General features: G+C 45.0%; 1 protein-coding gene across 1 annotated transcript in view; it reads right to left on the reverse strand.

Annotated features, from left to right (window-relative positions):
• The window catches only part of CLPS (colipase), a 52,574-nt gene that overhangs the window by 20,924 nt on the left and 10,085 nt on the right, over positions 1-21,565 (reverse strand). Inside the window, exon 2 of the mRNA XM_088463728.1 lies at positions 1,817-1,939. Within this exon, the coding sequence (XP_088319854.1) occupies positions 1,817-1,939 (123 nt within the window). The remainder of the gene's footprint in view (positions 1-1,816; positions 1,940-21,565) is intronic.

Below are 21,565 nucleotides of genomic sequence, written 5' to 3' on the forward strand. Positions count from 1 at the left end.
CAGGTGGATAAAAATCAAAAAGAATAACTTGCAACTTTCAAATCTGCCAACAAAAATACTGTAAGTCGTCAATAAACTATCTGGGTCAGGGCAATGGCAGACAGAGTAAAGATAAACAATCTAAAGTCAGGAGAATAACAGGCTTGACAGTAAAAATTGAGCTGGATCAACCAAAAGCATGGCCAGAACAAGAGCAATAACAGACTGACTGAACCCTATTACTGACAACCTGTAAATGCCAAAGATCAGCACATGTGACCAGATTTTCAAACATGACGCAATCCGGATTTAAAATGCAGTTATACTTATAACGTGATATTTTCCACTAAATTTGCATTGCAAGTTTAGGAAATATCACCTGGATGCAGTCAATAGCATCACCAGGTGGGAGCGGGGGGTGTGGGCCGCACTGGGTGACACCATCTGAGGGGGTGACACCAAAATAGCAGATCTGCTCTGCTATTTTGGTGCCACCCTGTTGGATGGTGTCACCTAGAAGCCACAACACGGAGAGAGGCAGGGGAGAGACTGGGCTGCCCCAGCAGCTGTTGGAGCACTGGGTAAGCCCACTTATTGCCGAGAATGGGGGCGGTAATGCCCCCAAGATCGGCACACACGAGGGGTCATGGTATCACATATAAAGACCACACCCCTTCCATGAAGACAGCCCCCTTTTTTGTGAGTGCGTGATGCAGACGCGTGGAAGGACTCCTTCCAGCTGCACCAGGTGTCATCCAGATGAGTGACACCTCTGGATGCACTAACATCTGCATGCAGGGTCAGAGCTTGTGATAAAGCTCTGTCCTTGGGAATCCCGTCCGCACACTTCTCTCTGAGCTTTTAAAAAAAAATACAGGGGGATATCTTGATAAAGACCTATTACAGGCCGAAACGCATCGAGAGAACCACAAGTGTGAACAGCCTTTTTCCTGAACCATCACGTTTGCATTTACTTTTTAATTTTTAAAAAAAAATTTTTTTTTGTATGCCTTTTTTTCATGGACTTGTTAATGTTTTTTATTGTTCTGTATATATGATTGACCATTTGGAGGTCATCATATACATGTTTTTTACCTAAGATCACTGGCTGCTGTACCCTTCTATGAGTGATCTGATACAATAAACTCCATATTAATGCCCATGGTTTGGAATGAGATGTTCAACAACCAATTATTGAGGAATGGTATTGAAATACCGGTGGTTCAGATCCCTACAGCGGATGCCGACATGATGAAGATCCCGACTCGGGTAGGTATGTACCCTAACCCTCCATTAGCGGTGCCTAATCCTAACCCCCTCTTACCGCTTCCTGAACCTAACCCTCCCAGGGGGGTGCCTAACCCTGATTTCTCCCTGGGGGTGTCTAATCCTCCCCCCTAGGGGTGCCTAATCCTAATTCCTCCCCCTACCTAACCCTAACCCCGCAAAACTCCCTAATCCTAACCCTCCCCCCCCCGCGGCTCTCGCTAAGGACCTGCCTTTGTTCGGGCTGGCGTCCTCTGCATTCCGTCGTCGGGATTAAGATAGGCAACTTTATTTCGACGCCTATCTTAAATCCCTTGCTGGTATTCTGATGTCAGATTGAGACCAGCGGCCTTGCGGACGCCAGTCTCATAACTACATCCCACTATTGATGTGATGTTCGGGTGTTTACATACTTTTGGCGATGTATGTGATATCTATCAGTTCTACAGCATTCTATAACATACCTTCTCTCCATATAATTATTATGTCCCTGTATGTGAAAACAGGACACCAATAATATTTTGCCCAGCTTGAAGAACAGCAATGGGCATCATTCTTGCCAAACACTCACCAAAGGTGAACATTTCTGGTTGTCAGGTGCTTTGGGTGCACATCGTGCCAGGCTCACTGTACTTTCTCTGTGGCAACAGCTGCTCTTGCACTGAGCACTTTGAAGGCATAATTCTCCTTCATCCTAAAATTAAAGACAGAGAAAACTCTTAGCAATAATGTATTTTCCCCAAATCTGGCCCATTTTATGGACGTGTTATGGGAGTATCAAGGGCATGTCATGGATCTGGTTGCGAGCTTAATGACTCACACTGGAGGCCACTCTCAGACAGAGATTCCGTACCTTGCATGGGTCTAGGGCAAGTTTCTATGGTGCAACCTATGGTGGAATCTGTAGACGCACCAAGCGGTATTTCAGTGCCTAAAGATGCTCAAATTGTGTGTCTTATTCCTTTCACATGCAGATGTATGGATGTACACCAGGGAAGGGCTTGTAGCTGTATTAGCATAAAGTTACAAACACGGGCGCGGCAGAATCCGACTCAGACCCCCATCTGTGGAAATAATCTATAATACAGTGTGCCCGATAATGGTATTTGGAATAGTAACCTGCATCCCAGGGCTGTAAATGAGTCCAAAATTTACTCATTGTGGAGCATATTTATTAAAATTATTTGTATTAAAATAAGAGATGTGCACCGGACCATTCTTGTTGGATTTGGCTCTGATTCGTCATCTGGCTTTGGATTTGCCAAACCGCCATGACTGGTTTTGGATTTGGATTTTTTACAAAAATTGACAAAAAAAATCTAAAGTCACATAATTTGGGCTTTTTTTGTTCCTAGTGTATTATTAACCTCAATAACATTAATTTCCAGTCATTTACAGTCAACTTAAACCACCTCACAGCTCACAAAATTGGAGTACGGCTCAAGGAGTTACAGTGCTTGTATACACAGTGGGGGACCAGCGTGCACTCTCACCGCCGGAGCACCCGCCGCAGCGGCTACCACCTGCCATCCAAGGCAGCATCACTAGCGCTAGCGGTGGACTGGAGGACAAGCCAAGGACCGGGAGTCTTCACACCATCACAGCTAAATGGACGAGTGTAATTCTGCTACCAGGACAATCAGTATACAAGCACGACGAGGTAGGAGGTGGCGCACCCATCCAACTCATTGCTACTTTGTGTTCAATATTCTCAGCTGATGAGCTGTTACTTGTTACATTTGTAACCAAGGTACCCACACATTACAACCTTCATATTTCATGTCAAGAACAAACTGGACTACCTAACTTACTATTGATCATATACACTGTACTGTCAATGTATGTATTTATCTTCTAACCTATATCTTGCTACCATTTGTCTTATATATTGACCTAATACTGCTTTTGTCAAATTCTGAATTTACACTGGTACCCTTTTATTAACATATATTGTGTACTACCCATTCATTTTATGACATTGTTGTAACTTCATTTATAATTAAATAATCAATTGTGTACACACCACCGCATATTGATTCATTAACCCTATGTTGCGCTGACAATTAGACACAATCTCTCTTTACTATCATCGTACACTTGTGAGTCTGGACACAGCCACTTTAATCAGCAGAGTATAGCGCAGCATACAGCAGCATGCCCCATACACAGTCACTTAACAGCACAGCCAGCCACTTGCTGTGAGTCTGGACACAGCAGCTGTACAACCAATATGGCAGAGCAGTGTGCAGCATTCAGCAGCATACAAGTGAAATGGCGCCGAGTCCCAGTTGCGGCGCCTTATATAAAAACCAACTCTAGCGAGAATCCGATGTCGGGAGGATGACGTTTAGCCTCGAAGTGGGATCCGAGTCAGGCGGTAACACCCGAGCCGTGGCTCGGGTGGACTTGGATCCCTGGTGTTCGGAGCGGTCCGGATTCCACAGAATCCGAACCGCTCATCTCTAACTAAAATAGTATGAAAACTGGTGTTTTCACACCCTTTTCACATTCATTTAGTATCACATGAATTTACTAAAGGGCAATTGGAGTTGAATTTACAAAATTCTACTCCAAACACTAATTATTACATATTTTTAGTAAGCAGATCGCATTTTCCATACTTGTAATGGGAAATGTGATCTGCCCAGATTTACTAAAACTAAATAGTAGTGAAATAATACTGGGGGAAGCCCTGTAATAATAACACCACCTGCAGAGCTGGGAGCCGGACCTCATTGATCGGCTCTGTAGTCTAAATAGACCACAAAGTGGATCACTACAAAACAAAAAAATAGTTAAAAGAAAACACTTACCTGCACCCAAGGACCTGTATTCGGTGCTCCAGTGAGGTCCTCTGGGGCACCGGTCAGCTGGTCTCTAGGCTCCTGCATTGTCACCCTATTATAGAGCAGCTGATGGGGGTACAGTGCAGGAGCCAGGAGACCAGTTGACTGGAGCCCCAGAGGACATCACCAGAGCATCGATTACTGAGTGTAATCGGTGAGTTACTGAGTGTGAGCTGAGTGGAGGGGGGGTTATGAGGGGGGCTGGTTGTGGTATACGGTGCTGGCACGTGTGCATACACTTTCTCCCTGTATTGTTTTTGAAAAATACAGGGAGAAGTGTGCGGATGTTAATCGGAAATATCACACTACAACTGCACTTTAAATGTGGATTGTAGTAAATAGGGGCCTGTAACTTGATGGGACAACTGAACAGGTAGAATGTAAGCTTTATATAAATTGGGGTGTTGCCTTGGGGAGTTGAATCTGTGAGTTCACTGCTGTTACCCTGGGTATTACTGCTACCACAGGCATCACTATGTTACTGCTGTTACCACGGTTAACTCCCACTTTACCACTGTATACTGCTGTTATCAATAAACCTGAAAACCTGTTAAGGACATCTGTGTGGCCAAACATTAATTTTCACATTCCGCTTTACACCTATTGCGACTACCAAGGTCCCAAACAAAAGGTTACAACAATAGGTTATGGACCAAAGAACCCAAGTGTGAAATAAACATAAAGCTCCTGCATTTTGGATCAGCACACAGAAAATGCACAGTGAAGTTGCAAGGGAACCTTCAACAAACTAAGAGGTTCAGAGAAATACACCACGTGGAATTTCACTATGGAGATGCAGCTATAGCAGGAAAAGCTGTAGAAGATCATAAATAATCCAGTTGACAATCCAAATCCTGTGGATAGACAGAGCCACTGGAACTATCTGCCTAGCTGTGGAGAAGCACATGTTTTAATTCATGGGAAAGTGTTATCACATGATATGTGGATAGCCATGCAGCAGCACATGAAGACAAGGTTCTCATGAGGAGAATAAACCTGAGGTGCAGAGAGACATGAATGAGTACAGTGATAAGATGTTATCCATATCTCAGCAGTTGACATTTGTAGGAGTCCAGGTGGATGAGGAGGAGGTTGCAATGGCAATGCTGCAAAATCGAACGCCTGAATTTGATTTCTTGGTTTTGGCTTTAGAATTCAGTATAACTAAGCTATCAATTGAGATCATGAGTGCTAAACTGCTGCAGTTCCAAGAATGCATTCCAGTTGAAACAGATGCTAAGAGTTCTGTTTTACTCACAAAAGACGCTAAGCCCAAAAGGCCTAAGTATAAGTGTTTTATATGTCACAAGGTGGGATATAAAGCCTGTGAGTGCAGACTGAAAGATTCAAATGGTGTGCAGAAGAAGTATAATAAAAGGAAGAAGTCAGCTTTGACTGTAACAGATAGTCGCAGAAAGATTTGCTGGTACATGGGCTTGGGAGCCATGAGGCATTTCAATTGCAATCAAGAATGGTTTACATCATTAACCACGTGTGATTCTATAACAGTCAAAAAGATTGGAGACAAGGTCCTTACTGCTACAAAAGTCAGGACAATCATGGTGCATCTGAGAATAAGAAGTGAAACCATATTCACAGACATCCATCATGTGTTATTCATACCAAATTTGGGGACAAACCTCATTGCCATAAGGAGAAAACAAAGGATTCAAGCTCAAGTTTGCAGGGCACAAGTGTGTTGTGCAAAATAAAAGAGGAACTGTGATAGCAACAGCAACCCGGTGCCAACTACTGAACATCTTAGTCATAGAAGATGGAATAGAGATGGGAATAGCCATAAGAGATATAGAGAGACTGGCATGTGAGTGCTGAATAAATGGTAAGCAAACTTGCTGTCCCTTCCCAAAGTCAGCAACCAGAGCTGAGGCACCACTAGCATTGGTGCATACAAACGGATGTGGCCTGATGGAAGTGAAATTGAGACATATATACTGATATTTCCTAACATTTATCGAAGACTTCACAAGAATGACACGCATTCACATCATCAAAGCCAAGAGTGAAGTAGTAAACAAAATTTCAGACTATAAAACTCTGGAGGAGACACAAAGGTCAAAAGCTGAAGATCTCGAGATCTGACAATGGCAGATAATACGAAAATAAAAATGAAGCCGTGTTCCTAAAGAAATATAACATTGAGCATCAGCTAACCATTCTGTAGATGCCAGAACAGAATGGTGTCATTGAGCAAACCAACCGCACAATTGTGAAGAGAGTGTGGACTATGCTGAGTGACGCAAGCCTAGAAAAGTGTTTTTGGGCAGAAGCAGTGTCTACCGCAGTATACTTAAAGAACTGTGAACCCACAGCAGCTGAAAATTACAAAACACCACTAGAGGCGTGGTCTGGAAGTAAGCCAAACATCAATCTTCTAAGTGTCTTTGGATAAGGAGCTTATGTGCACATTCCTAAGGAGAAGAGGTGAATGCTGGTCACCAAGACAGTTGAATGTATCATGCTTGGATACCACCAAGAAAGCAAGGGAATCAAGTCCAGGGATATAGTATTTCGTGAAACCGTGTCACCTAATTTGAAGCTAGAAGTATGTCTGAGGTAGAGACTGCCAGTGTGGATAACCAATTGCAGAACAGGAATTCTGTAAGAAACAATAAAGAAAAGGCCCCCAAGAGATATTATGAAGAGTTTGCAAATATGTGAACAAAATCATATTCAAGAGGTAAAGTTAAGCAATGACTGGGAGGAATGTAAATCAGTAATAGAGAAAGAATGGCATCATTACATGCAGTGGCGTAACTAGGGCAGGGCGAGCGGGGTGCGTGCCCTGGGCGCCATTGGACCGGCGGCGCGGGGGGGCGCCGCCGGCCACGGTACTGGCCCGCCCACCCTAGTTAGCCAGTGTAGCGATGACCGTAATGAGTGCGGTCAGCACTACACATTTACACAGGACCGGCGCTAGGCTTCCAGCGCCAGTCCTGTGCTGCACACCTGAGCCCATTCCCTCCCCCTGAGCGCTTGCCTAATAGTGCCAGGAGGCGGGCTCAGGTTGTGCATAACACACGCATCGCCGCCAGCGCTGGCAGCGATGCGTGTGTTAAACAGCAGCCAATGAGAGTCAGATAGACTCTCATTGACTGCTGCAGCACCCACTGCAAGAGCCGGACTTCCGTCCGGCTCCTGCAGTGGGTAATGGGACAGACGTCATGTGACATCATGACGTCTCTCCCATTATGCTGAGCGCGCCAGCCCGGGAGGACTGGCAGTGGCGGCGGGACCGGTGTCGCGGTCCAGAGCAGCTGCGTGGATTCAGGTAAGTATGTTTTTATATATTTTTTTTTTAAACCTGTCAGCACTACTGGGGGCACAACGGGGGAAGGGGGTGGCTACTACTGGGGGGACCTCTACTGGGGTGGGGGTACAACGGGGGTGGTGGCTACTACTAGGGGGACCTCTACTGGGGTGGGGGCACAACGGGGGCTGGTGGCTACTACTGGGGGCACCATTATTGGGAGGACCTCTACTGGGGGGGAGTTACTGGGGGCACCATTATTGGAAGGACCTCTTCTGGGGGGGGGCTATTACAGGGGGCACTTAATCGGGAGGGGGAACCTCAACTTAGGACCACTAGTTGGGGGGGAACTACTACTGAGGGCATTATAAAAGGGGCCTACTACTAGGGGCACTGCACTGGGGGGACCACAACTGGGGGCAATAACAGGAAGAACCACTACAGGGACCATTGGATAGGGGGGTCACTACTGGGGGCCTGCATCAGGGGGACCACTACTGGGGGCACTGCATGGGGGGGACTACTGCTGGGGGCACTATATAAGGGGCTTACTGCTAGGGGCACTGCGGGGACCACTACAGGGGGCACTAGATAGGGGGTGATCACTACTGGGTGCCTGCATAAGGGGGACCACTACTGGGAAAACTGCATGGGGGGGACTACTGCTGGGGGCACTATATAAAGGGCACTGCATAGGGGGGGACTACTACTGGGGGCACTATATAAAGAAAGGGCACTGCATAAGGGGATACCACTACTGGGTGCACTGCATTGTGGGGACTGCTACTGGGGGCACTACATAAGGGGGAACACTACATAGGGCACTGCATTTGGGGGAAACACTACTGGGGGCACTAAGTAAGGGGAACTAATTGGGGGCTGTATAAGGGGGGACCACTACTGGGGATACTGTATAAGGGGCACTACTATGGGCCTGCATAAGAGGGACCACAACTGCATACTGGGGGTACTGTATAATGGGTACTACTGTGGTTAAGGTGCATATGGATATGAATGTTCAGCGTTAAAATAAAGGGGTGTGTCATGTTGACACGCCTCATTTTTAAGTGACCATGCCCATTTTTTTTCCGCGCGTGCCTTTGGAGCGCGCACATATCGGGTTGTTGGGGGGGCTCCCATTTCACATTTGCCCTGGGCTCCAAATACCCTACTTACACCACTGATTACATGACAACAATACATGGACTCTTATTAACAGGCCAAGTCACTGCAAGACAATGAAGAACAGGTGGCTCTTCTGTAAAAAGTTGAATGTCCATTACAAAGCATGTCCTGATTGACTACAGCAAAATAGTCTGCTTGTTGAAGAAAGCTCAAAGTGGCGTTGGTACATTAAGTTAGATGCTGTAATAATGGAGATGAACTGAGGGCCTCATTACGAATTTGCACAAATACAATCGCAACTGTGATCTCTCATGGACTGCAGTTGCGAAAATATGCTAATGACGTGACGTGCAACAGTGTAAATGTGCTCAGAGCTCTCATGCTGCGAAGGAGATAACAATGGCTAATTTATGCACACACATGAAACAGCGTTTTGATGGTCAGACATGCCTGCGTTTTTGTAACCACCTCCCTGTTACTTCACCCAAACGCTGACTACCTGTCACTCACTTTGCGAGTGAATCTTCAGTGCGAGTGTAATTGCAAGCTTTCACACATGCACAATGGCTAGCAATCGCTAAATCTCGGCATTGTGTAAATCTCTAATCAGGGCTTCTGTACTTTCAGAAATGTATTACTATCTATATAACAAAATAATAGAGCACAAATTGTTCATTGTAGTCGTATATATCAGGGGCAAACGCAAGAATTTTAAAGGGGGGTTTCCAAACTGTTGATTTTTTTTCTTTTTAAAAAGCAAATATATATATGCTGTATATATTGTATCCCCAGCAGCACATAATCTGAGATAGTGGCTAACTCGGACTCCAAGCAAGAGGCTTTTATAGCACATAAACAACAAATCAATAATATTCCCCATTAATTCTTTTCTGTCACATACAGCAGCAGCACACACACTGTGTCACACATGGCAGCAGCACACACCCTGTCACACACGGCAGCAGCACACACACTGTGTCACACACGGAAGCATCACACATACTATGTCACTCATGGCAGCAGCACACACCCTGTCACACACAGAAGCACACACCCTGTCACACACAGAAGCACACACCCTGTCACACACAGCAGTGGCACACACACCCTGTCACACATAGCAGCAGCACACACTCCCTGTCACACACACAGAAGCACACACACCCTGTCACACACAGCCACACACACCCTGTCACACACAGCCACACACACAGAAGCACACACACCCTGTCACACACAGCCACACACCCTGTCACACACACCCTGTCACACACACTTTGTCACAACAGCACACACACACCTCTGTACAAGTGACTTACTTCCTGCATCCAAGGAGTTAATCATCAGGAGTCAGCTTGTCGGCTGATTGGGACCCTGGAACACTGAGCAGTGTAGGGATGAGGAATACAGGATGTGTGTGTTACTGAGTCAGTCACAGGAACACACACAGTACTGCACTTTTGAAGTTGCCGCATTTAGCTGCCCCAGCTGTAAATTCTCTGGCACCGGGGCTTTTAATCTGTCAGTGTGCCCCCTCAAGCCCCAGTACCTTTCTGTTGGTACTTAGCTGCTATCACACCAGTCCTTTCCGACTATATACACGCTGCCTGTCACTCTGCCATGGTGCCATTTTAGAGCATCCCCTTGATGATGCACTGGCACAGACAATCATTAAACAGCGCCTATGACATGAAGTGCACCTCATCAACGCTACTCCGAGTCCACTGCATCCCCATAGTGACACAGTTCCCAATCAGGCTGTCCACCTCTGCTCTGCTGCGCACCTCCATCTAGGTGCCGGGCTGCTGGGTGATCCTCCTTCTCCGACGCTCTCTCTGGCAGGACTGTATGCAGTGCCCAGGCAGATCCAATCATGGTGGGTAGCCTGCGGCTGATGCAGAGATGGAGACAAGGCTGTCTCCATCTCTTAAAAAAACAATTTGGTCCGTCAGGGGGGGTTTCTGGGTACTCAGAAACCCCCCTGTGTGCGCTACTGTATATGGATGATTTGTTGTTAGAAGGTTAGGAGAAACACATATGGTAGTCAGTGTCAAGCATCTGCTGGAGTAGAAATTCAAGTTGAAAGACTTAAAGTAGGGCCTGCACATCACCTGTTTAGCTAAAGAATTTTACTAAACTTGACTGAAGGAACTGCCACAGTTGATCAATAAGGATATATTGAAGTATTAATTAGCAAGAATGCAATGTTAGATGCAAAACCAGTCAGTACTGGCACTAAACTAAACAAAAGCCATGTTACTAACAATGAAGCAAGATAGAGAATATGGAAAAGGTTCCTTATCAGGATGCTGTTGGAAGTTTGATGTATGTAAGTATGCAAGTATTGGAACCTGACCAGACATTACACATTCAGTATGCCCAGTGAGTCAATTTTTCATTAAGAAACAACACTGGACTGCAGTTAAAAGAATCCGAATATATCTAAAGGGTTCAACTTTCTAGAATTTTCATAGTCCGGGAATTATGTAATTCCATCTGAGGATCAGATGATGAATGAAACCCACCGTGGTCCTATTTACCACTGAGGTGGAGTAAATGGCGCTTACAGAAACTGCCAAGGAAGCCTTATACTTAAAAGAGACTTTATGTGAATTAAGTATTCTGAATGAGGATGAGACTATCAACATAGAGTGTGACAACATAGGTGCAACTGACTTGTCCTACAGCACAAAGCACCATGGATGTTCTAAGCACATAGCTATTAGATATCACTTCATTCATAAGTTAGTGGAGAAGTTTGTCAACATTACCTTTAAAGTGAGTGTCTAATGTCACTGATATGTTGACAAAGGGACTTTCATCACAACTCCCGAATGTGTTCCTAAAGAAGTGTAGACTGGAACACACTTGAAATGTGTTGATATGTTTCTCTTTTATTGTTTTATTGCATAACCCTAATATGTTTTCTGGTTAAACATAGCACTTTGCTGACATAGTCAAGTGAAGTGAAGTGTTAGGTGTTTTATGTAGTCGGGGACAGCCCAGACTAGAGGTGGGGGTGTTGGAGAGTACTGCACCCTGGACAGCTTCTGGAAGGTGTTACCCTGCATATACCACTGTTACCTTGTATGATCACTGCTATTACCCAGAGTATTACCACTACCACAGACATCACTGTGTTACTGCTTTTACCACTGTTTACACCTGCAGTACCACTGTATACTGCTGTTACCAATAAACCTGCAAACCTGCTTAAGGACATCTGTGTGGACTAACATTCACTTTCACATTATGCTTAGCACCTATTGTAGCCATTCAACTCCCACCCAATAGGTTATATTAATAAAGTATTGATCTAGATACAGTAAGTCAGAAAAGTACTAGAATGTAAGTATATTTCACCAGCAGTATTCAATTAGTCCCATTAACTGCATGGGTGCTACTTGATCACCACCCTGTATTCAATTAGCCCCGGTGATTAGGGATTTTTTTTTGGCTCTCCTGACACCCGAAAAGAAATCCCCGTTAACTGTGCAGTTATTGGGAGATATCTGCCAGTTAACGTAAAGGTCCGTTAACTTGTCACGGATCTTGTGTGTTAACAGCTGTTACCCCGTGTTAACGTCCATTAACACAGCTATCGGGTGAAAAAGAGAGGCTAATTGAATAGCCTCAGGCGATAAAGAGCAAGGCTACCTCCCTTCTTCACCCCCATTAAGTTATCGTGGCGAATTGAATTCCCCCCTGTATCGGGATTATTAGCACTGTTTCATCTAAAATGATTGACATGAAAATGATTGTTGCTAATGTAATGCAAAGCCCATAATGAAAAGTGGTGCATGATGGAATTGTCCTTGGGCCCTCCTGCCCACCCTTATGCTGTATATTAAAAAGGACATGCACAGTTTAACAAACCAAGCACTTCAGCAACAGGAAGTGCTAGGTTTATTTGTGCCCCCACAAAACAAGCTACCAATGGTCTTAAGGTAGCTAACAGTGTTGTTAATAATTTCTACAGTTGAAGATGTCAATCATCCTCACCCTCATCAGTGTTAATATCATCATCACACAATATTAGCTCATTACCACTGGAATCCACCATTACAGAAGTTTCTAAAATTTGTTGTAATTGGCGGCAAAGGTCTTCCTCATAAAATGTGTAGTTAATTTTTATAAACATCAGTTTTTCCACATCTTGATTGCTCACAAGGTTTCCAGTTGTGCTAAACACTGTTTTCTAATACACACTGGAGGGTGGGCAGCTTAAGTTAAGCAAAGCTAGTTTGTACAAGGGTCTTTAAATAGCCTTTTATTCCCACCCAGTATTCAAAGGGAATATATGACATACTAATTTGTACATTGTCATTAAAATAATACTCCACCATTCTACTGACGCTTAGTGTATCAGATTGAGCCACGATAGAAGTGTCTTTTGAACAATTTTTTTTTCCTGGCAGCAGCATTTGCAGGAGAAAGCATGTCATGTGCCACTTGAGCTGACAACTTGCTTGCAAGGAGCTCTTTGCATCTCTTAAGATCTGTGTCAGTTGGAAAGAAAGACATTACATAGGACTTAAACCTAGGATCAAACAAGGTTGCCAAAATAAACAGATCCATTTGCAAGATGTTGCAAACCCTTTGGTCCTGGTGAAGGAAATAAAGAACTTGATCTACAAGTCCAACATACTTAGCGATATCTTTGTTTCATCTCCTTCAGTTTCTCTAGCTGCTTTTCCAGTGGTTTAACTAACAGAATCAACTGACTCAGGCTGGCAGTGTCTGAACTCACTTCATTGGTTACTAGTTCAAATAGTTTCAGTATCTTACATAAAATGGAGAGTATTTTCCATTGTGCTGGAGAAAGGTACATTCCCCCTGCTATCCCTCTGTCATGGCTCGTAGTGTAAGTTTGGATGGGTTTTTAGTGTTCCTTCAGTCAGTGAAGGGCATAATTACTCCTTGTTACTACCTCTTGCTTCAGTTGGTGAAATGATAAATTTAACTGTTCTTGCAGCTGCTGCAAACTTTTAAATGCAGTTGCTGAATGCTGAAAATGCACAGAAATTTTATGAGCCACAGACATCATCTCCTGCAGGCACCAGTCATTTAAAAAAATTTTTTGAACCACCAAGTTTGTTTGTGCAAAACATGGTACGTGTTCAAATCCAGCCGGTTGTAATGCTTGTATAATGTTACTTGCTTTATCAGAAATGACAAATCCTGAGAAGCCTCTAAGTGGGGTAAGCCATTTTGTGATCACATCCCTGATGTATGAACAGGTTCATATGGAGTGCACCCATTTGTGAATGAGCTTGCACTGTGATACTGCTGCTGCTGCTGCAGCTGAATGTGACACACATACCCAGTGGGCTGTCACAGTCTAGTAATCTTTTGTTTAACAAGTACCGCTTGTCCACAGAACTGTAGTTAAGTGGATACGTTTTCTTTAATGTCAAGGTACAAGTGAGGAATTGCTGTTCCGGGAAATTGCTGTTTTGGTAAAATAGAATTGAGATGGAATTTGGAGGACACAGGACCATAAATAACTATCTAAAACCAGGTGCATTGGTGGTAGATATTGGAAGCAGATCTAATGCTAGCATATGTGTTATGGCTTCAGTGATCCACTGTTCAACTGTATGGCAGCTTTCATAATTATTTTCTCTTGCAAATTATTGTTTTAAACTAGTAGTTTCAAATTGTTGTTTGAAGCTACTAGTCTTCTTGGTCTCCTTCTGTGATGAAGATTCACCCCCAGCTGCAGCAGCCCTAGTACACAAGGATTCTTCTAGGAAATCCTGGATAGAGGAAGAGTCAATTAGCTTTGGCAAATTGGATGCATGAAGACTACCTTCGATTAGTAATGAGGAAATTGATGATGAAGGTGTTGGTGATGGATGCATGTGCTAGGATCTATCCATGCTGTTTGTAGCTGATGCTGGACTGCTTGTTATTATTTTACAGGATTTTTGAGATATTCCCAAATAATTTGCATGAACTCACTGCAAATGACAAAACAGAGAGGAGGTTCCTAGATGGTTAATGTCTCTACCACTACTTACTTTGGCTTCAAAAAAAGTACAGATGGCTAGACAAATATTGTCAGGATTTTGGTAAAAATTATTTCACACAAAAGAGGTGGATTTTTTGATCTTATTGTCAGGCATGACAATGGCATTTATTATATCACAGGAAAGAACTGTTGCCACTGACTTACTTCGACACAAACAACATCCTCCTCCTGAATTCCATCAACTTCTTCTTGTCCAACACATTCATCATCAACATCCTCATTAGCATCAGATGCACAAATACCCCCCTCATCCTGTTGCACTTCCACAATAGCATCCTCAATTTCTATGTCACCATCTTTACTTTTCCTGTTACTCTCCCACACATTTACAGAAGGTACAAAAATGGTGGAAGGAGGCTTCTCCGCAAATAGTTTTAAAAATGTCTGACTCACAAATAGCACTCACGGACACCCTCAGACTCTCCTCAGGGATTTGTGAAGTTTGTGAACATACAGATTGTTCTTTAGCCTTAATGTTTTTTTTGTGCACTGTTTTAAAGGTGGCATCTCTAGACTCAGAGTGAGGTGTTGCATGTGAGGTTACAGAATATGCCTCACTGTGTTTGGCGCCATTTCCACAATAGGCATTCTATTGCATGAAACAACAGTAGCAGGACTACCACTCAAAAGAAAGCCCATGGTCTGAGAATTTCCTTGCCACTGCGTTTGATGTATGGTATGCTGGCAATTGTTCATTTTTCAGCAGTACATTTTTCCAGTTATTGTTAGAGATTATGTTTTTTCCTTAAAATTGTGAAATATTGTTTAGATTTCAGGTGCCCTTTCTTAAACCTTCTTTCCCCTTGATCACCTTTAGTAGATGTTGAAGTACTATCATGACTGATGTACTGGCTTGAAGCACATGCTCTTCTATAGACTGATCCATGATTGGTTTAATTTTTGACACCAGCCAAGAAATGGTTTATATACACTTGAGAATTGTTTTGGGGTACAGATTAAGGGTGGGACACCACTGCACACACTGTTACTTACAATGGAAGGATAACACACTATTTAATTTTTCGCAAAATAATGGCTTTGTTTTTTAGACACAGACAACACTGGAAATTGTTTAAATACACTTGTAAGAACAGGTCTTTGTGAGAATTGCATTGGGTGCAGATTAAGGGTGGGATACCATCTCACATAGAACAGTAATGTACGCTGTGGCATCTGAACACACACCTCTTGAAATACACAATATAATTTTTAAATTAATTTAGAAAAGTCTGCAGGTTGTTTTTGTTTTAAACAGGAAAAAATATAAAAATGATTTGCAATTTTTTTTTATATATAGCTGACCTGAGGAAAAACACTGAAAACAAAGAGGTCTTCTTGGGGTGCAGCAGCCTCAACCACAGTAATGTACTTTTTGGATGGATAAACAATTTAATATACTTCAGAAAAAAAGTGCAGGTTCACTTTAAGAAACAAAAATCAGCAGCTGCTGTGTGTACAGCATTCAACTCTGAAACAAGCCCAATTACTCGCATGTAGCACACACCTTTACTCTAGAGTCCCTGAGATATTCCTCACAAAATAAATAAATAGTCACACCATCTGTCTCCACAGCTCTGCAACTGAGCTGTACTGACACTATTGTTTACATAGGGCAGAAACAAGCAAAGTCCAAGCACCTGGGCTGTATCGAAGTAATGATTGGTCTCAGATATATGCCACAAGCGGTTGGAAAAGGCTATGGGCCTGATTCAGAGCTGCTTGTTGCTGGCGAACATTTTCTTTGAATCAGGGCGTGTTTTATTTTTTTATCCAGGCCGCTCGCAAAGCTGTGGGTGACCACCCACAGCTTGTGCGAGCGGGCTTGAGGTTGTCGCAATTATCGCTACCATCGGGCTTGCGACGAGACCCTGTGGTAGGATCTTGGCTCCCGCAAGCCCAAGTGGACTCCCTGCTCTATTAGAAGTAGGGCCTCCCACAAATGGCAGGCATTCCTAAGAGAATGCCTGCGTTTGTGCAGCACCACCCCTCCCCGCCTACAAAACGGAGCAAGCTGTCACTCACCATCGACAACTGCCCCGTCTTGTAGCGAGCCCTGGAGTGACAGAACTTCAGTCGCTCACCGGGGCTCGCGCACGCACAGGATTTTGGCCACTTCCCGCATGCATCTAGTTGTCTGGCTAGGTATGCAACCGCACTGCCTCAATTATGCACACCCCTATAATGGCGTCCCAACGCACAGGCACTCCTGCGTTCGCCTGACCACCACCCATTTCCACCCACAAACGGCACTTTCTGTCAATCAATATCGGAAGGGTCTGCGTAGGTGTCCGAAAAGTGTGACTGCAGGCATCATTGTTACTTGTCAGTGTATGTGTGTTTGTCACACACACGGTACACTCACACACTGAGTTATGCTAATACTTACTCATACATTTTACAAGAGCGCAGCATTGGATCATCTGCGAACACATCGGCCATCTGTGTACACCACAAGTTATGCAGGACATCCACTTTCCGAATATGCAGACACTGGCCTTGATACAAGTATGCTGGCTATCATCACCCCTTCCCAACCCCCAAATGGCTGCAGCATGTCAATTATGCTATGACTTAGGGGGGAGTGCGTCCCACATCACAGTCAGAGACTGGCACATGCACCAATCATTAAACAATGCTTAAACCATTGGGTTTACGTACAACTCTGAATCAGGCTCATATTTGTCAAAGGAAAAGGAGTCTTTTTTTTAACTTTCACCAGAGCTGTAACTAGACTTTTTGGTGCCCTGTGCCAGAGAGAGCATTGGCGCACCCCCCTGCACCCATTTTTTAAATAGGGACATAAGATAGTGCACCTGATAAAGGGCCATGGCCTCATAAGGAAGGGCCAGGGGAGAGATAGGGGAGGCCAGGAGATGCTGGGGATAAAAAAAGAGGAGCCTACAAGTGAGAATGTTAACAAACGGGAAAATTGACAAGCCCAAACAGCGCCCCCCACCCTGCGGTGCCCTGTGCCATGACACTAGTGGCACCACCCTAGTTACGGCCCTGGGTTTCACTATGCTGAATGTATTGTATTAATATAAATATTAATATAAATGAGGCGTAAGCATTGCAAGAGGGTGTTAGTGGTAGACTTTCCTATCGTTTTGAATGTGAGAGCCTATTTATCAAGTATTAAGGTAGATCAAACTGAAAGAGGAGCATGGAAAAATTTTTTTATTGCTATATTCATTGTTTCTCAGTTTTCACTTTTTAAAATGAATGAAGCCAGAAAATAAATATTATTTTGTTTGGAGCGGAAGGGCCAGGTTATTAATTCTAACAAATATTTTATAAATACCACTGGGGGCAGAAGGGCCAGGTTACTAATTATAACATATATTATAACAACTGCTAGGTGCAGAAGGGCCAGATTACTAATTATTAGATATGAGCGGGTTCGGATTTCAGAGATCCGAACCCACCCAAACTTTAGAGATACTAGGCAGATCCGAGTTGGCTCGGGTTTTCCCACCTGACTCGGATCTCAAAACGAGGCAAAACGTCATCATCCCGCTGTCGGATTCTCGCGGGTTTTCGATTGTATAAAAGGTCCCGCGATCGCTGCCATTTTTCATTCTGGCTGTGGAGAGTGAAGAAGGAGGGGGCTGTGAATGTGACCGCTGTATTGTGCTGTTGCTGATGCTGTGCATAGAGGCTGGCTACTGTTGTCACTCAGGGCCTGGCTGCTTAATGTCCATAGGGGGCGGGGCTGGCTGTTGTCCATATAGGGGCTTGCTGGCTGTTGACCTGTCCACTCCATAGGGGCTGGCTGTTGTCCATAGGGGCTGGATGTTGTCCATATAGGGGCTGGCTGTTGTCCTTTCCATAGGGGCTGGCTGGCTGTTGTCCATAGGGGCTGGCTGTGCTGCTGTGATGTCCAGGGGGTGCTATGTCCATCAGGGGTGCTCTTCACCCCCAGTGCAAAAAAAATATTTTTTTTCTGTGTGTGTGTGCCAGTTAGCCACACTTATCAGCAACGTAGGTGCGCAGGGGTGCTGCCTGTGTCATTTATCAAGGTACCACTGCCTTGTTCAGGGGTGCTTCCCCCCAGGGTGAAAAAAATAAAGTATTTATTTCTGTGTGTGTGTGTGTGTGCATTAGCCACACTTATCAGCAACGTAGGTGCGCAGTGGTGCTGCCTATGTTGTTTATCAAGGGGCTGGTGCCTCTTTCAGGGGTTCTCTTCACCCCCAGTGTGAAAAAAATAAATAAAAATTCTGTGTGTGTGTGTGCACATTAGCCACACTTATCAGCAATGTAGGTGCGCAGGGGTGCTGCCTGTGTCATTTATCAAGGGGCTGCTGCCTCTTTTAGGGGTGCTCTTCACCCCCAGTGTGAAAAAATTAAATACAAGTGTGTCCGCAGTTGCCATGTGTGAGACTGACATTTCTAATACTGTTCTTGAAGAGAATCCTCCTTCCACCATTTGTGTGCCCTCTGCAAATGTGGGGATGAGCAGCACAAGTCAACATGCTGATGTAAAAATCAAGGATGCTTCTGTGGAATTGCACCAGGAGGCTGAGGAGGATAGTTACGTAGTTGTCGATAACAACAAAGATGATGAGGATGTTGATGATGATGAGGATTTTGATGCTGAAGATGTTTGTGTAAAAACTGTAAATCAGGCAACAGTTGTTTCCCATGTTGGGAAAATCCCATTGTTGCCATGCCTGGGCAAAGGACCAAAAAATCCACTTCTCACATGTGGAATTATTTCCACCCAAATCCAGACAACCTTTGCCAAGCCATTTATAACCATTGCCATGTAACAGTGAGTAGAGGTAAGGACCTTAACCATCTAGGAACCTCCTCCCTGTTACGTCACTTGCAGCGCATTCATCACATTGGAAAGGGTATTTCAAATTCTGAAACTTTGGGAACAAAAAAACAAACAACAATCAGACCAGTGTCACCTAGCTGCTCCCTTCTATCTGGATCCAAGCACCTGCAATCTCCACCACCAACACCTGCATCATCATCAACATCCTCAATCATGATCGGAAGTAGTCCTGCATCCAATTTAATAAGCATGACTGACTCCTCTCCTATCCATGATTCCTCAGAAGAATCCTTGAGTGCTATGCCTGTTGCTGCTGCTAGGGGTGGATCTTCATCCAGGGCCGTCTTAACAGCAGTGTGGGCCCTGCGCAAAGCAATGCACTGGGGCCCCTACCCACCCATTGTGCCCCCACTAGTAAGCCCCTTATATAGTGCCCCCAGTAGTAGTCCCCCCAATGCAGTTTCCCCAGTAGTAGTACCCCTTATGCAGTGCCCTTTAAATAGTGGCCCCAGTTGTAGTCCTCCCTATGCAGTACCCCCAGTATTGCCCTTTATATAGAGCCCCCAGTAGTGGTCCCCCGATGCAGTGCCCCCAGTGGTAGTCACCCCCTATGTAGTGCCCCTAGTAGTAGTCCCCTCCCCTTGTAGTGCCCCTAGTAAAGTCCCCCCTTGTACTGCCCCTAGTAGTTGTCTCCCCCTTGTACTGCCCCTAGTACTTGTCCCCCCCTTGTACTGCCCCTAGTAGTTGACCCCCCCTTGTAGTGCCCCCAGTAGTAGACCCCCTTGTAGTTCCCCCAGCAGTAGTTCCCCCCCTTGTATTGCCCCCAGTGGTAGACCCCCCCTTGTAGTGCCCCCAATAGTAGTTCCCCCCTTGTATTGCCCCCAATAGTAGACCCCCCTTGTAGTTGCCCCAGTAGTAGTTCCCCCCTTGTATTGCCCCAGTAGTAGTTCCCCCCTTGTATTGCCCCAGTAGTAGTTCCCCCCTTGTATTGCCCCAAGTAGTAGTTCCCCCTTGTATTGCCCCAAGTAGTAGTTCCCCCTTGTATTGCCCCCAGTAGTAGTTCCTTACTTGTATTGCCCCTAGTAGTTCCCCCTTGTATTGCCCCCAGTAACAGTCCCCCCTTGTATTGCCCCCAGTAGTAGTTCCCCCCTTGTATTGCCCCCAGTAGTAGTTCCCTCTTGTATTGCCCCGAGTAGTAGTCCCCCATTTTATTTCCCCAAGTAGTAGTTCCCCTTGTATTGCCCCCAGTAGTAGTCCTCCCCCTTGTATTGACCCCAGTAGTAGTTCCCCCTTGTATTGCCCCCAGTAGTAGTCCTCCCCCTTGTATTGCCCCCAGTAGTAGTTCCCCCCTTGTATTGCCCCCAGCAGACACGCACATAATACAAATAAAATATAAACACTTACCTGAATCCCCACCGCTGCCATCTGCTCCTCCATCAGTCCGGCCAGGCCCCTCTGCATTATGGGAGAGACGTCATGATCTCCCATTACCCATTGCGGGAACCGGAAGATGCCTGGCTCCGGCAGTGGGAGCAGCAGCCGATGAGAGTCTGTGTGACTCTCATCAGCTGCTAAAACAAACACACAGCTGCCGGCGCCGGTGGCTGTGTGTTTGTCACTGTGTAGCGCTGAACAAACTCCTTCCGGTCAGTGCTACACACGTGGTGCAGTTGTGTCACAGAGACACAGACTGCCTGTGGCTGCGTACCGGAGGGAAGGTCACTCATCACGGGGGGGATGGGGGGAGGAAAGGTGACAGACTAGTGCTTAGAAAAAAAAGCATTTACTAACAGGCAGTGGCTGCAGGGGGCTGGAGGGCCCAACCTCCTCCTTAATAATTGAAGGTAGTCCTTCCAGAAAATGTTTTGTGGGGGCCCATACAAACCAAGGAGTTCAGTCACAAAAGTGTCATCTTCTAGTCGCTAAAGTGCTTGGTTTGTTAAACTGTGCATGTCCTTTTTAATACCCCACATAAGAGTGGATGGGAGAGACAATTCCATCTTGCGCCTCTTTTCTTTACATTTTGCACAATTTGGGGCATTGCCGACTGACATTATTATAGTTTATTAAACTGCCATCTTGTCTGCAACTGCTGTGTGGCAATGTTTCATAGATGTCCTCTATTTTTTTAAACTGCCGTTCGTTTGTGCTGCTGCTCTGTTGCTTACTTAAGCCAGCCAGCTCGCTGCAGCCTTTGGGCCTGATTCAGAGCCGGACGCAATTTGCGGACGGTCGTTCAGGAAAAGGGGGTGGCTATTCAAATG

Source organism: Taudactylus pleione, unplaced genomic scaffold, assembly GCF_031769625.1.
Source record: "Taudactylus pleione unplaced genomic scaffold, aTauple2 ptg001437l, whole genome shotgun sequence".
In the NCBI taxonomy this organism is placed as follows: Eukaryota; Metazoa; Chordata; class Amphibia; order Anura; family Myobatrachidae; genus Taudactylus; species Taudactylus pleione.